This window comes from Papio anubis, chromosome 2, assembly GCF_008728515.1.
Source record: "Papio anubis isolate 15944 chromosome 2, Panubis1.0, whole genome shotgun sequence".
Classification (NCBI taxonomy): Eukaryota; Metazoa; Chordata; class Mammalia; order Primates; family Cercopithecidae; genus Papio; species Papio anubis.
In genome coordinates this window covers 99,466,193-99,482,171 of record NC_044977.1, presented here as the reverse complement: position 1 = coordinate 99,482,171, position 15,979 = coordinate 99,466,193, and the positions used below count along the sequence as shown (strand labels likewise).

The 15,979-nt window shown below is 41.8% G+C and overlaps 1 protein-coding gene across 5 annotated transcripts in view; it reads right to left on the bottom strand.

The window, feature by feature from the left end:
• Positions 1 to 15,979, bottom strand: part of ULK4 (unc-51 like kinase 4) — a 793,903-nt gene that overhangs the window by 7,991 nt on the left and 769,933 nt on the right. For all 5 annotated transcript variants that reach the window (XR_001899874.3, XM_017955554.2, XM_021933668.2 and 2 more), the window contains one exon: positions 1,208 to 1,293. Coding sequence is in view for 4 of the 5 variants with exons in the window: in XM_017955554.2 (XP_017811043.2) it covers positions 1,208 to 1,293 (86 nt within the window). In the remaining variant the exon portion in view is untranslated. The remainder of the gene's footprint in view (positions 1 to 1,207; positions 1,294 to 15,979) is intronic.

Sequence of the window (15,979 nt, the reverse complement as noted above, 5' to 3'; positions counted from 1 at the left end):
GCATGTGCTCCTCAAAACGGTCTTACAAGAGGCTTATAGGCCAGTCCAGGGAGTCACTGTTCACACCTTACATGGCAGGGGCTCAGCAAGGTGTCAAGGGGCTTCTTGCAGCAAAGTCAGTCTCTCCTGCCCCTCACCTCACAGAAAACCATGAATAAGAACTTACTTCTGTGGTTTATGCTGAAGACAAAAGGGGTAGAGTTAGGCTAAAAAGGATGGTGTCCTCCCCTCTCACCTATCCAGGATTAAATGCAAAAGGCTGATTGGAATTGAACCTTCTCTGCAAATTCACCTTCTTAGCAATGCTTCAGCCACTTATTTTTCTTCAGATTAGTAACAAACCCAAAGCACACCAGGAAGCAGACTTCATAGAAACATGTAGTTCTAAAAACAGAATCTACCAGGAAATGGCAGACAGCATTCCAGGTCCAGTGAAGGTCAGGCACCCCACAGGAGGCGAGTCCTTCTCCCCACGGTGGGGACATGTTCCACTGAGCATCAGCGTCTCTGTGGGGCTGGCTGGGATGCCGGCTCCTTCTGCTTCTACAGCATGTAACATGCTCCTGGGTGATAGGCCTATCCCCTGTCTGTGGAACTCACTGCTAGGATGTTCTAGACACACTGACTGTACAGCCAAGGACTGGGAGGCTGGCCTAACCCCATGCTGTCAGCTTCTGGGTGTCAAATACGCAGTTGTATGTGGTCCCTTGGAACTTCTGGCTGAGGAAGGTAGCCTGGTGCGGCAGAGCAGGCTAAGCTGTCACGTTTGCCCCAGCCCTGCCTGGGCCTTGAGTCCTCCACAAGGTGGTGATGAGGATGCCTCTGCCTGGGCTGCTGATGGGGGCACGTGTGCACAGGCCAGGGGCTGCCTTTCTCATGAGGTTCCTTATATCTCCCACTTGGTCATCCACTCAACCTCCTTGGGTGCGTCAAGGTGGGAATATTGTTTCCCCTGGCATGACTAAGACTTTCTCTCCCCCTGTGGATTCCTGTGCCCCCACCTTCCCCACCATAACTGGGGATTCCCGGTGGGTGGAGTGGTAGAGCTTCCCCTCCCACAGTGGGAAGGATCTCAGTGGACAGTGATGGGCTGGAAGGTGGTGGTCCCTGGTGTGGAGGGAGATGAGCGGGGGGAGTGAAGAAAGGAATGGCTGAGAGTGTGTGCTGATCCGGAGCAGACTCTGCTGATCCTCCCGGCCCCACTTACCTACTCCTGGGGGCCAGCTGTTCCAGAGCCTGCAGGAGGCTGCCCGCATTCTTGAGGCTCTCCAAGTGCTTCTCATTGGAGGTGATCTGCAAGGGCAGGAGGGAGAAGACAGTGGTCAGCTGACCCATCCTGATTCATGCCCTGTTAGATGGGCACCCTGAGTATCAGGCCTGCATGGTGCTGTGGCTGCCTAAGGCACTAGGGAGGGTGTCCCCTGGGCTTGTCTGTAACCCCCATGCCTAACCTCCCCCACAGAGTACTGCTGACCAAGGGGAAAGAGGCAGGACACTGGTGGTCCTTGGGGGAGGGACAAGGCAGTCCGCTGGGGCAGGAGACAGCCAGTTCAGGACAGGATGCCTCCTGCAGCTCTCTCAGGAGGGTTTGTGTCTGGGAACCTGAACTTTCCAATTAAAGGAAAACTACGTTTTCTGTGCTGGGACTCAGGAGGCCTGGCTAGCAACTAGAAATCTGTTTTTGGGGCTCTGAGCCCAACATGATCTCTTTCATATGGACAGAAGGATGCCAAGAAGGTGCCTGGGGACCTGGGAGAGAGGCATTAATAACTAAACCCCAGGAAGTGTGCCCATGCTAATCACCACAGTCCTGTGAGAAAAACACTTGGGCATGCCTGACTCTGTAGCACCTATTTGTAGAATCATAAACTCTCAGGGCTAGAATAGGCTCAGGTGGGGATTTATCCAGCTCTGGCACCCAGAGACCTTACAATTCAGTCCTTCTATAAAATGAGTCCATGTCCTGAAAGGCAGAGAAGAGAAGGCTTTGATTCTACTATTAGACTTGTTTCTCTTAATTTACCATCGCCTCCTATTGTTATCTTTGTTAGTTTAAAATTTCTTGTAATAAACACTTGTATGGCACTTTACATTTCAGAAGGGTGTTTCCTATATGTTTTCTCATTTAATCTTCTCAACAGCCTACCTTACAAGGTAAGTATATATCATGTTTTATTTATGAGGTAACCAAGTGCTACAGGAGTCCACATGGAGCCAGATTCCCCACCATGAGGTTGGAACCAGGATGGCTTCAGCTGACTTTGATCACAGCAACCAAGGCTGGATTATTGTCTCCTTAGTTAAGAGGCTCAACATTTTTTAACCAATCACTCATGATAGGTCACAGGGGTAACTCAACATTAACATGAACTCTGAATTATATACGAATGCATTTGCACCTCCACTGAGATCCTCTCCCACTTCCTGAGTATGCCAGAGAACAGCTGGCAGTTCAACTGCATCAGGTGTGATTTCTGCAAAGATTTGCAACTCGGAAGAGCTGCATGTCAATTTGTTCTGAAACTGCATCCAACTTGATGTGTTCAAAAGACTATTGCTTAAAAATGTCAGCTGTAGTTCAATTATGTCTGAAGTATGCATAAACTTACACTGAAGGTACACTCAACATCAGGGTCTTCAGTGAGGATTCCCACCTCATTTTTCTCAGAACTGCATCAAACAGGTCAGCTGACTACATCCAGACTCACTGCCCCTGAGCAGCCCTGCCATGAGATGGTGTGCAGAGGCTGTGCTCCCAGGAAATCACCCACAAGTTGCAAATAAATCAGAAGACGACTTTCGTCCACAAGGCTGGTTAGAAGGTGCAAATAGAAATCTACAGTGACAGTTATGTGATCAAAGGAAGATACCAAAATAGTATCATGTGTAGCTGACATAAACATAGACATAAACAAAGCCAATTGAAAACTATGTGGTTTGGCCATTTACGTGATTCTTATTAATAACATCAGCTGTTGTTCTGTATATAAGGATGAGTTAATTCAAAAATAAAAATTTTAAATTATATCAACCAGAGGTTCCAGTTCTGAGTAAGACAGAGAAAACACATGACACTCTTTCTCTCCCTTTGGATGCAAATCCACAGCGCAGCTATTTGAGAACACTGAAAAGCAAACAGCAACAGGTAAATAGGAGACAACACTGAATTCGAAGCACCACTGAACTGGCAGTGAGTTTACCACTTCTTTCTCAGCCTGGATGCAACAAACCCAAACCCCAAAAGCAGTAGGAGAAACCCAGCTTGAGAAGGGACATCCCCCAAACCCTAGAGAGTAGATGAAACCCCCTCAAGATTGTTTTGCTCTTTTTTCTCCCTCCTCTTGTGTCCCAGGCCATTCTGTGATGGCAGCAGTGGTAGTGGGGACAGAGGTGGCAGCAACAGTAGCCAGCAAGAGGAGCCTGAAGCCAGAACTCTATTCTTTCTCTGTTCTCCTAGTGTTTGGCCTGGATGTTGCATAATCATGGAACTAGGCAGTTTTAGGCCAGACAGAAAATGGGAAACCCAGGGAACCAGAAAGTACTGGGGAGAGAATGAATCAAGAAGAGCTTAGTAAAGTTACTCCATAAAACTGTTTATGAACTCCTGGCCTCACGCCCAACCTGTGTATGCATGGAACCGATCCCAATAGCATGCCACAGAATTGAAGAACTGAGGTAACAAATGTATCCCTGCTCACATCCCAGACTGACCCCTGGGGAGGGACACACCAGATAGATGCACATAGTACTGCAAAACCTGTGAAACTAATATGACACTGAAATTACAATTCCAACCTGCAGCCTGAACCTAATCAGCATGATTGCTTGCTAAAACAAAAATATCAATATTCTCTGTAGTATTTAACAAGACAGGGTCTTACAATGCAATATTTTAAATGACCAGGATACAATTCAAAATTACTTGGCAAAAGCAACCATAAAATCTCAGCTGACATGAAAAAAAACAATCAACAGAGGACAATAAATAAAATGACACATGTTGGAATTATCTGACAAAGACTTCAAAGTGCTATTATAAAAATGCTAAAAACAATCACTAACACTCTTGAAACAAGTATTACAATAGAATGTATCAGTAAAAAAGGAGAGTATATCAAAGAAGAATCAAATGAGAATTTTCTAACTAAAAACAATAACCAAAAATTTAAAGTCCTTGCTGGATGGACTCAATAGCAGAATGGAGACAATAAAAGGAATGAGTCAGTGAACTTGAAGATAGATCAATAGAAATTATCCAATCTCAGCAGCAGAGATCGGAAAAAAAAAAAAAAGATTGAGAACACAAATGAATAGCACCTCAGGGACCTATGAGACAATAACAAAAGGTTTGTGTCATTGGAGTTCCAGAATGAGAGGACAGAGAATAAATGAATGAAAAAGTATTTGAAGAAATCATAACTAAAACTATTCCAAAATGTGCTGAAGGAAATAAATCTACAGATTCAAGAAACAATATATCCCAAACAAGGTTAAACCTAAAGAAATCCATATCCAAACTCATCAAAATCAAACTTGCTGATGGATGTTGCATGTGGGCAGGAAAAAAAATGATATATTACCTATAGGGTAAAAATAACTTGAATTATTGTGAATTTCTCATCTGAAGGTACTGAGGTCAGAAGATTTTAAGATGCTAAATGAAATGAACTACCAAACTAGAGTTACATACCTAGAAGATACCATTCAGAAATGATATCATGGTTTCAAAATATTATTTAGGAATGAAGGTGAAATAAACATATTCTCAGATGAATGAAAACTAATAGAAGCAGAGCGGCTATAAAAAATTTACTCTCTCTTCAGAGAGAAAGCAAATAATACCAGAAGGAAACCTGGAACATCAGGAATGAAGGAAGAGCAACAAAAATGGTAAATACAACAGGATGTTATCTTTCTTTAAAAGCTGTTTAATAGTAGAAAACAAAGAATACATATAATATTGTATTGATGGGGTTTTCAATGTATGTAGATGTAACATATAAGACAGCTGGAACATAAGATGGGGGAGAGCAAAGGAACCTATATGGTAGTAAGGCTTTTATGTTCCATTTGAAGTGGTAAAATATTGTCATAAGTTGATTCTGAAAGGTTAAGTATTTTATAACTCCAAAAGCAATCACTTAAAAAATTATACAAAGAGATGTGGTTAAAAAAAAAAACCCACAATAGATAAATTAAAATTTAATATTTAAAATGTTCAAATAGCTTAAAAGAAAGCAGGAAAAGGAAGAGCGACGAAATAAAAACACTGGACCTAATCAGAAATCAAATGAAAAGGCAAACTAAATTGTAACATACCAAGAATTACATTAAATGTAAATGATCTCAATGCAGCAAGTAAGAAATCTCCTGAATGATTTTTAGAAATGGCCCAACCCTACATTGTCTGTAAGAATGTTAATTCAAATATAATGAGATAGTGGTTTAAAGTAAGAGGATGAAAAAAGATATATCATGCAGACATAAATCAAAAGAAAGCTAGAGTGGCTATAGTAATGTCAGGCAAAGTAGACTTCGGAGCAAAGAAAATTAGCAGGGATATATTTTGATTAAAGGGTTTTGTAACCAAGAAGACATAACAATAAATGTGTATACATCTAACAGTAGAAATTATACATACAGAAAGCAAAAACTGATACAACTGAAAAGGAAAACAGATAAGTCCACAATCGTAGTTGGAGATTTCAAAATTCCTCTCATGGTAAGAAATAGGATGAGTAGACAAAAATCAGCAAGGATGTAGAAGAACTGAGGAACCCATCAACCCCATGGATCCTATTGACATTTGTAGATCACTGACCCCATCAACAACAGTATTCACATATATTGCAAGAATCCAGGAATATTTACCAATGTATACAGTATTCTGTGTCATAAAATGTATCTTAACACATTAAAAACATTGAAACCATATATAATATATTCTCTGACCTTATGGAACTAAACTAGCAATTAATAACCAAGGTAACAGGAACATTTCCAATCACTTGGCATTAAACAGCACTCTCCTAAATAATCCAGGGGTTAGAGAGGACATTCCAAGAAAAATTAGAAAATAATCTTAGCTGAATGAAAATGACCTTGATACAACATGTCAACATCTGGAAGGGGGCTGAAGCAATGCTTAGAGGGAAATCTGTAGTACTAAATACTTATTTTAGGAAAGAAGAAATGTCCCAAATCAATAATTTAAGCTTCTACATCAAGAAACTAGGAAAAAAGGGCTGGGCACGGTGGCTCATGCCCGTAATCCCAGCAATTTGGGAGGCTGAGGAGGGCGGATAACTTGAGGTCAAGAGATAGAGATCAGCCTGGCCAACATGGTGAAACCCTGTCTCTACTAAAAATACAAAAGTTAGCCAGGCTGGTGGAGGGTGCTTGTAATCCCAGCTACTCAGGAGGCTGAGGCAGGAGAATTGCTTGAACCCAGGAGGTGGAGGTTATAGTGAGTTGAGATCCAGCCACTGCTCTCCAGCCTGGGCGACAGAGTGAGACTCCGTCTCAAAAAACAAACAAACAAACAAACAAACAAACAAACAAAAACTGTGAAGAAAACAAGAGCAAAAATCAAGAGGAATGTGGTAAATGTATGCCCTAAAATGTCACTACTTACATTAAATGTAGATTTACTAAATGCTCCAAGTAAAAGATTTCAAGCTGTATATAAACAAAATAAAATATATCTCATATATAGAATTATATACATCTACAATATATAAATTATAGCTACACACACACACATATTTATATATAGTACTTATAAGAAATATATTTTAAATATAAGGGCACCAAGGCCGGGCATGGTGGCTCATGCCTGTAATCCCAGCACTTTGGGAGGTCAAGGCAGGTGGATCACTTGAGGTCAGGAGTTCGAGACCAGCCTTGCTAATGTGGTGAAACCCCGTTTCTACTAAAAGTCAAAAAAATTAGCTAGGTATGGTGGCACAAGCCTGTAATCCCAGCTACTTGGGAGGCTGAGGCAGGAGAATCACTTGAACCTGGGAGGTGGAGGTTGCAGTGAGCTGAGATCACACCATTGCACTCCAGCTTGGGCAACAAGAATGAAACTCCATCTCAAAAAAAATGAAAAAAAAAAATAAGGGCACCAAACAGTTGAAGGTTAAAGGATGGAAAAAGATATGACATGCTAACAGTAACCCAAGAAAGTTGGCACAGCTAATACCAGATAAAGTAGACTTTAAGGCTATAATCATAACTAGAGGTAAGGAGGGACATTTCGTATTTATAAGAAAATAATTGGCCAGGAAGATACAGCAACTCTAAATTTGTATGCTCCTAATCACGGCCTCAAAATACATAAAACAAACAAAAAAGACAGAATCAAAGTGAGAATTAGATAAATCCACAATCATGGTGACACACTTTTCAATCTCTTGCAGCAATGTGCATACAGAAACCAGAGGGGACACAGAGGTTCTATACAAGAGTAACAGAATTGACCTAATTGACATACATTTAAAAATCATCTAAAAACTGCAGAATATATATTCTTTTCAAGTGCATATGGAAAATTTCCAAAATATACCATCTGCTGGGTCTTAAGGCAAGTCCTGACAAATTTCAAAGGTATAAATCTGATAAAATGCATCAGGATCTGTATGATTAAAAACTAAAATGCTGATGAAAGAAAATAAATAAATGGATACACTATATTCAAGGATTGGAAGGCTCACTATAATAAAAATGTCTTCCAAAATATAGGTTTAATGACATTCCTATCAAAATCTCAGCAGGAATCTTTGTAATATAGAATAGCTGAGTCTATTGCTTCTTGGCCTTTTGGCTAAGATCAAGTGAAGAATAACTGACTCTAAATTTGCATGGAAAGGCAAAGGAGCCAGAATAGCTAAAAAAATTTTGAAAAAGCAGAATAAAGTTTAGGCATCATGCTACCCAACTTTAAAAGGCACTACACAATTCCAGCAACCATGACAGTGTGGTATGCGCAGAAGGTCAGATACACAGATAATGCAATAGACAAGAGAGCCCAGAAATAGAACTATACAGATATTGTTAAAATTTTGACAAACGTGCAAAGTTAATTCAAGAAGGGAAGAATAGTGTTTTGAACAAGCAATGCTAGAACAAATGGATGCGCATATGCATAAACATCAATCTAGACACATATTTTACATCTTACATAAAATGCAATTTTAAATGGCTGATGGATCTAAATATAAAATGTAAAAACTATGTAACTTCTAGAAGACAATATAGAAGAAATTCTGTGACCTTGGGTTTGGTGATGAGTTTTTAACATAAAAACATAATCCCTTAAAAAATTATAAATTGGACTTTGTCAATATTAAAAACTTTACTTTTTGAAAACATAAGAGAATGAAAAGATAAGCCACAGACTTGAAGAAAATATTTGCAACTTACATATCTGATAAAGGACTTATATCAAGAACATAAAAGTAACTCTTTAAAAATATATATATATTTTTTTTTAGAAAGAGGGTCTCACTGTGTTGCCCAGGCTGGAGTGCGGTGGTGTGATCATAGCTTGCTGTAACCTCATACTCCTGGGCTCAAGCAATCTTCTTGCATTGGCCTCTCAGTTCTCACCTTGGCTGGGATTACAGATGTAGACCACTATGACCAGCCAAAAAGAACTCTTCAAAGAATTCAGTAATAAGAGAACGACCAGCCTAGTTTTTAAAATGGGTAGAAAATCTGAATAGACACATCAGCCAAGAAGATATATGGGTGGCAAATAAGAAAAGATAACTCAACATTGTCACTAGGGAAATGCATATTAAAACTGCAGTGCAATACCATTGCATACCTATTAGAATGGTTAAAATTCACAAAACTGACAATAACAATGTTGGTAGGGATGCAGAATAACAGCAATTCTCATTTATTGCTGATGTGAATGCAAAATGGAACAGTGCTTTGGAAGACAATTTGGCAGTTCCTTATAAAACTAAACATACAGGCTAGGCACAGTGGCTAATATCTGTAATCCCAACACTTAGGGAGGCTAAGGCAGGTGAATCACTTGAGCCCAGGAGTTCAGGACCAGCCCCAGCAACATAGTGAGACCTTGTCTCTGCAAATAAATAAATAAATAAATAAATAATTAGCTGGGTGTGGTGGTGCACACCTGTGGTCCCAGCTACTTGGGAGGCTGAAGTAGGAGTATCGCTTGAGCCTGGGAGGTCAAGGCTTCAGTGAGCCATGATCAAGCTGCTGCACTCCAGCCTGGATGACAGGGTGAGATCATGTCTCAAAAAAAACAAAACAAAACAAAACATTAAACATAGTCCTACCATAGTCCTGGCCAAACAACTGCACTCTTGGATATTTACCCGAGTGAACTGAAAACTTCTGTCCACACAAAAACCTGTATTCAAAATCCTTCACACTTTTATTCATAATCACTAAAATGTAGATGCAACCAAGCTGTCCTTCAACAGTGAAATGGAAAAACAAGGAAGCCGTGCATGCGTCACTTGGAATGCAATCAGTTACAGAGTCTGATTTGATTTTTAGAATGAGATATTAGTAAAAATAAGTCTGAGTACTTTTTGAAAAAATAAGAGTTTGAATTTACCTTGCTAAATTATCATATACCATGATACCAAACCATTTTCTATAGCTGGTAATGCCCATGATATGAGGATTTCAAGGGGCTCTGAAATGAATGATCCTTGGGAGTGGACTGCTTCGGTCTCTCAGAGTTGAGTGTCCTCTTAGGCCACTGAAGGTTATAAATTAAGATGGGAACCAGCCCTCTTTCAGAAGCATTAGATTCCACCGTATCTGCTGGACTATGTGGCCTTTAACCTTCTATTTTCTCAGTACTTTTATTTTCCTCAAAAACCAAATTATGGGTCCATTCAAAAGTCATCCCACCTACTCCTCTTTTGAGCTACTTAGGCAGAGAATGTTCTGTGCAAACTGAAACTCACAAAGAAATCTCTTCTCCATTTTGAAGGAAGTAAGAGTAAAAATGACCCTTGTCTACTGTGATGCTGAATTCATGACTAAGAGACTACTGGTGAACTTATCCTGGCTTTGATTACAGACATCAAGAGAGAGTACTGCAGTGACACTAAGAAAATAATGCAAGAGAACGCCAGCGAAGAGTGTAGGCACAACACCTTCTTCCCGAAGTTAACATTTTCATTACTGGCAGTCAGTTAGCCAAGACAGGCTAACTCAATTTTATTTTGCAATAATGTACTATAGCAGAGGTTCCTGGACCTGTGAGTCCATGAGTGGATTTCAATATTTCAAAACATCAAATGGCAGGCATCCATTTCCTACAAACAAAGTCATGCCTGCCTCACATTTCTCTGCTTTACGATGAAAATATATCAGCCAAGCCTGGAGTGCCAGCCATTATCTCATGCTGCTAAGACATCTGCCTGGTAGCTAAATGGCTAAAATCAATCAAAATGGAAACATGAATTATACTAAATACATAAAGTTCACCTGGTAGACAGGTAATGCTCAAAACATGGGGTCTTTAAAGGAAAAATCATAAAATAATTGGGAATTTGAGCTTAGAATTAAGATAAACTTGGAAAGGCCGGGCGCGGTGGCTCACGCCTGTAATCCCAGCTCTCAGGGAGGCAGAGGCGGGAGGATAGCTTGAGCCCAAGAGTTCGAGACCTGCCTGGGTAATATAGCGAGATCCCGTTTTCCACAAAAAAAGGAAAAAAAAAAAAAAAAGACAAAAAAAAAAGATAAACTTGGAAAGACAATTCCTCTACATCTGTTGATTATATATATGCATATATATAGATATATATACACACACATATATATAAAATCAGATAACACACTTGGGATAAACACATAATTTTCTGCAAACTCTGCTATGGTCACTTTAACATGGCACTGTGTCAATCCAGCATTCACCCAAATGTTGAAAGGAGATGTTAGTGTCCTACAGAATCATCTTCAAATTCCCCACTAGGCTCATGAATTATAAGGTAGTGGTTTTATACACCACACGCTGCAGTACAGAGTTTGGGTTGGCTCTTCTCCGGATTTCAGCTTCCCCAAATGCAAACTAGCAAGTGGAGCCATCCTATGCCCCCTGAGAATGGCAGAACCCTAAAGTTGGCAGCCTCCTCAGTTTGCAGGAGAGAATGTGAGAACAGAGAAAACAATGGCTTGCCCAAGGCCAAGTGGCCATTGAGGGACAAATCCAAGCCTGGTGCCTATACTGCTCAACTAAGGCCTTAGAAAACATGCAAACCAGAACTTACTTCTATTTTCTATCACCGTGGCACATCAGGAATTTATGCTGACAAATATGACTCACAGCATCATCCTCCTCCTAAAGCTCGTAAAATGCCCCAGTGCGGCCTTCTGTGTTTGCAAATGTTTTTTGGTGTGGAGAGATGTGTGGCTGTAACTGAGTAAGGTAATGGGCAGGCTGTGGTACTTTGCTTATGAGTGTGCAATAAAATATGTCTGTATCTGTAGTGATCTTGAATGTGTGTGGCAAAAGGAAGTCCAGTTAACTTTTGCTTTCCAATCATGAGTTCCTCTCAACAGGCCCAGGCAACATTGACAGACTAGAAAAAAAATATCAGGAGATGAAGCTGACACAGTGAGAGCGGCCCAGGTGCTTCTTGGTGCTTGTTATTACAGACACACACTTCACACAGGGGAGGATTATTTTAATTCTGTGGCCTTCAGATCTCATAAATACAAGTAAAAACAAGCAGGTAACTATGACAACTTTACTTCAGAGAGTCTAAGTTTCAAAAACAAACCTATCCATCCAGCCCCTTCATTTTGTTCTCTTAATGTATACTTTGTCTTCTCTTCAGCTGGGGTTTTCATGCTACTTCAAAGTCATTTCTCCCAACTGCACATGGAGACAGGCCATTCCCTTGCCACCTGACGCCAGGAAGGAATCTGGAGGAGAACCTCTCGTTGGCATGATGCAATCTGGCAGGCCCGCCTTCACTTTCTACCTGGTGTTGCAGTGTGCACTCTGGGTCCTTCCAGAAACATCCTGAGCTGCTGCCAGGGTCTCACCTTTCATATTCAGATTAAAGCAAGTCTATATTAACACATCCTGCTCTGCATCCAGGCCCATATGCTCATCACATCTTTCATGGGATGCTGAGTGCATCTGAGACTGAATGGAGGAATTTTCATGCATGGCCTCCAGCTGCCTCACAGCATCTGTGCCTTCCTTGGAGTCCATTTAGAAACTTTATGTACCTCAGCAAAAGCAAGTGAGGCCCATTCTGTCCATGATTAGTAAGGAGGGGATGATCTGAAAGAGATCTAGAGGTGTCCCTAAGGATTCCCGTCAGCGGATCTGCTGATCACCAAGGGTAAGGGGGTGACAGTTGGAGCTCAAGGGAAGAGGCAGGGTCTTACAGAAGAGGTAGGCCCAGTCACAAAGGCTTGCTCTCCTAGATTTGACCCAGGTCCTCATGAATGCAAGTTCTCTGGAGGGTGACAGAGCTATTGCACTAAATACCTGGAACAGTATTGGAGCATAAGCAGCACCATGTTTCTGTCCAGGAGGACCACTTTGTGAGGCAGTCTTTCACCCTCTGCATGAAGCACAGCTTTGCTTTAGCTCACTGGGAGGCCCCAAGCGTACTGAGGCCTGAGGAAGTGGTGGCATTTGGAATACAGTGATTCCTCAAGGTGAAGGAAGCTGGGAGAGGAGAGGAAGAAAATGGCAGATGACCTCTTGTTCAAGGGCAGAGATAAGTCTCCACGTGGTGTACTCCAGACAAACTGGGTAGGAGAGGAGAGCGAGTGCACAAGGCATGAGTAGATGTGTGGGGGCAAAGTCAACAAAACCCAGATTTCAGGTAGAAACTGTTGGATTCACTTTTACCTAAAGGATTAAATAAGTAAAAAGCCTTGCAGTAAAAATGGCTTGGGATTTGTGTCAAGAAAGGAAACTAACATTCCTGAGCACCTACTATATTCAGGAATAGAGTTAACTGCTTTCAAACATACTATTTTCTTTTTGGCAACTTGAAAAACAAGTATTAACTGTGTTCACTTTACAGATGAGGAAATGAAGGCTAGGAGGGCTCGTGTGACTTGCCCAAGGTCAGCTAGCCAGGAAGCAGCGGCACTGAGATTTAACCCAGTCCCCCCAACTTCAAGACCCACACTCTTCCCAGGAGACCATGGTATCTTCACATCTGCCACTAAGTACCTGGCACAGTTGTTGGCTGACTGGCTGATTAATAAAAGTAAGCAACTGACTAAGCCGGGTTTCTAGCCCTACTGCCTACATGCTATGTGATCTTGTATAAATGGTTTGCACTCTGCACTGCTCTGCCGGCCACCTCTTGTAAATTGCATAGCACCCTTTGCTCCCCTAGTCATTGTTGTTCATCCTCATCATTTCCAGGCAAAGCAGGAACTGCAGAATCTCTCTCCCAGATGGAACTGGAAGTTGCTGCTCTTGACCAAAGGAGTCTGTGGATCCTGTGTACTGTCCAGTAAGCTGTTCCTGATATGGAGAACACCATATTTTTCGCAACTTCTTTCAGGCTTGGCTACCAGAGGCTTTGCACATCTCTCCTGGCACTCTTAGATGGAGGTCCGCCTTTGCTGGTAATGAGAAGTGAATCAATAGTTTGCTGGGTAGCCACTGTGGGCCATTATCTCATGTTCTCTTCACGGTGACCCTATGAAGAAGGTCTTCATGATCACACATTAGAGACAGGGTGAGGCAGTGATCAGTAGTAGAGCTGGGATGGAGGCCCAGATTGGGCCGGCTCTCTCCTGCAGCCCACCCCATTGCTACTCTGCCTTCCCTCCATTGCTTCCTGCCCCAGTCACCATGTTGCCCTTTGCCTCCTCCCATGAAAGGTCTGGCTGTAGGAACACCTGGCCAGAGACAGGACCGGTGTCCAACTGGGGAAGCCGGGAGTTGACATTTCCATGAGTAGTGAGGAGGCTGACATTCTGCCATGGGGGTAACTAGTCCCAGCTTTCAGGGGCCCAGGTCCCCAAGGAAATAGCTTGGCCTATATTTAAGACAGAAGCCTCTCAAGCTGGGGTCAAAGTAAGGAACACTGCTCCTTTCCACTGATATTTCCAGATTTGGAGATGCAGCGTGCAAAGGAGGATGATGGTAAGCTAGCATTTGAATTATCAAAGGGCACACTTTGGTGAGAACAAAGCAGTGCTGAAGGACTTTCTTCTTTCTCTTGACCTCTTATTTCCTCCTCCTGGGTTCTGTATACTCACTTAACCTAGCCTGACACCTCCATTCACCTCTCTCGCCCAAACACCTCTCTGTACCTGTGGGCACCTGCTAAATCTAGAGGCTACAGAAATCACATGTGGAGGATTTGAATGTTTTTCTTTTTTACCCCATAAGACATGATTATTTTCTAAAAGAAAATTATCCATAGCTACCTCTTCCTTCATTTTAGGCCAGCCAGTTCTCTCAGTTCTCTGCAGGGCAGTAAAAATGCCCTTATTGCTTAGAAACTGTACATAATTGCATCAGTTTCTGGCCATTAAGTCCCATAAGTCTAAAATGTTGAATATAATATAGCTGCTTTGGGAAGTCGTTTAGGCCTGATCCAACTAACTAACTACAACAGTCAGTCCCAAAATAAGTCAGGAAACAAACAGTTTTAATTGGCAAAAAATTATGATGTGGACTTTTTGTAGATATAAAAATAAACAGGAGGTTGGCCCAAAGTATGTTCTGGTGAAATACAGGATCAGGACATACCATTTTGCCCAGGAGGACCCAAACCAAGCACTTAGGAAAGCATGAGAGCATAGATTTCCAAGGCACTGGCATGAGGATGTCAACTATGGATGTGGCTGGAATTATTTCCTCACAAGAAAAAATACTTAGGGTGGTAACTAAAGTGGGAGAGCTTGGGTCACAAGAAGTGAGGAATAGCGTGAGTATATATCATGCAAACCTGATCCAAGCAAATACTAACCAGTCCTTAGGAATACTATATGGGGTCATAGTGAGCTGTGTATTTGACAACAGAGTCACTGATTTTGTGTTGTGAGGGTGTTTGTGTGATAGGGAGGGCTCTGAGGTGGGAGAGGGGATGGAGATAAGAGGAGCTTAACAGGGCCTGTTTCCAGTCCCTTCTCTGAACCTCCCACTGGATGAAGGAGAGCAAAGTAGAGCAATGCCAAGTCATCTTGGCTAAAAAAGCCCGCAGCCTTCTTCTTTCCCCAGTTCCTCACTCTATAAGGTAAGGACACTATCAGCCACTAAACCACCCTGCAGTGATTCAGCCACTATACATAGGGACAATCAGGAAAGTTCCCGTAATATAAAGTAAAAAAACACACAGTATAAAAACATGCATGGACCATGACTGCAAGGATATGCGATAAATACCGTACATCCTGACTTTGAGACCTCCAGTGTCATAAGAAAGTGCCACCAAATTCTCACACCCAAGGCCCTCAGTCTAGTCAAAGGTGGGCAGAAAAGCAATCACAATCACACATGAGATGCATACACATTAAAAGCTCTTTTGGCAACTGTAAAGGATCCTTCAAACATTAGCATGATTCTGTGGTCAATAAGACAGTGTGTATTGAGCACCTACTATGTGTTGGACTCTGTTTAGATTCTGGAGAAATAGCAGGGGGTGGCGGCTGTCAAGTCAGAGCTTCCACCTTGAGAAACACAATTAAAAAGTAAACAAATACAATAATTTGAGATGCTGATAGGTGTCATGGAGAAAGTAAAACAGGGGAGAGAAGAACAATGGTATGAGGTTGTTCAGGACAGTCTCCCTGAGGAGTTGACACGCAAGCCAAGGGTAGAATGATGAGAAAGAACCAGCCATGAGATTATTTGAGGGACTTATATTGTAAAAAGAGGTGATAGCAGCAACCATGAAGGCCTGGGGTAGGAACAGGCAGGGTAGAGATTTTTTAAAGGCTGCAGAAGCAGGGATGAGCTGGAAGCCGGAAGCCAGTTAGGAGGGACTTT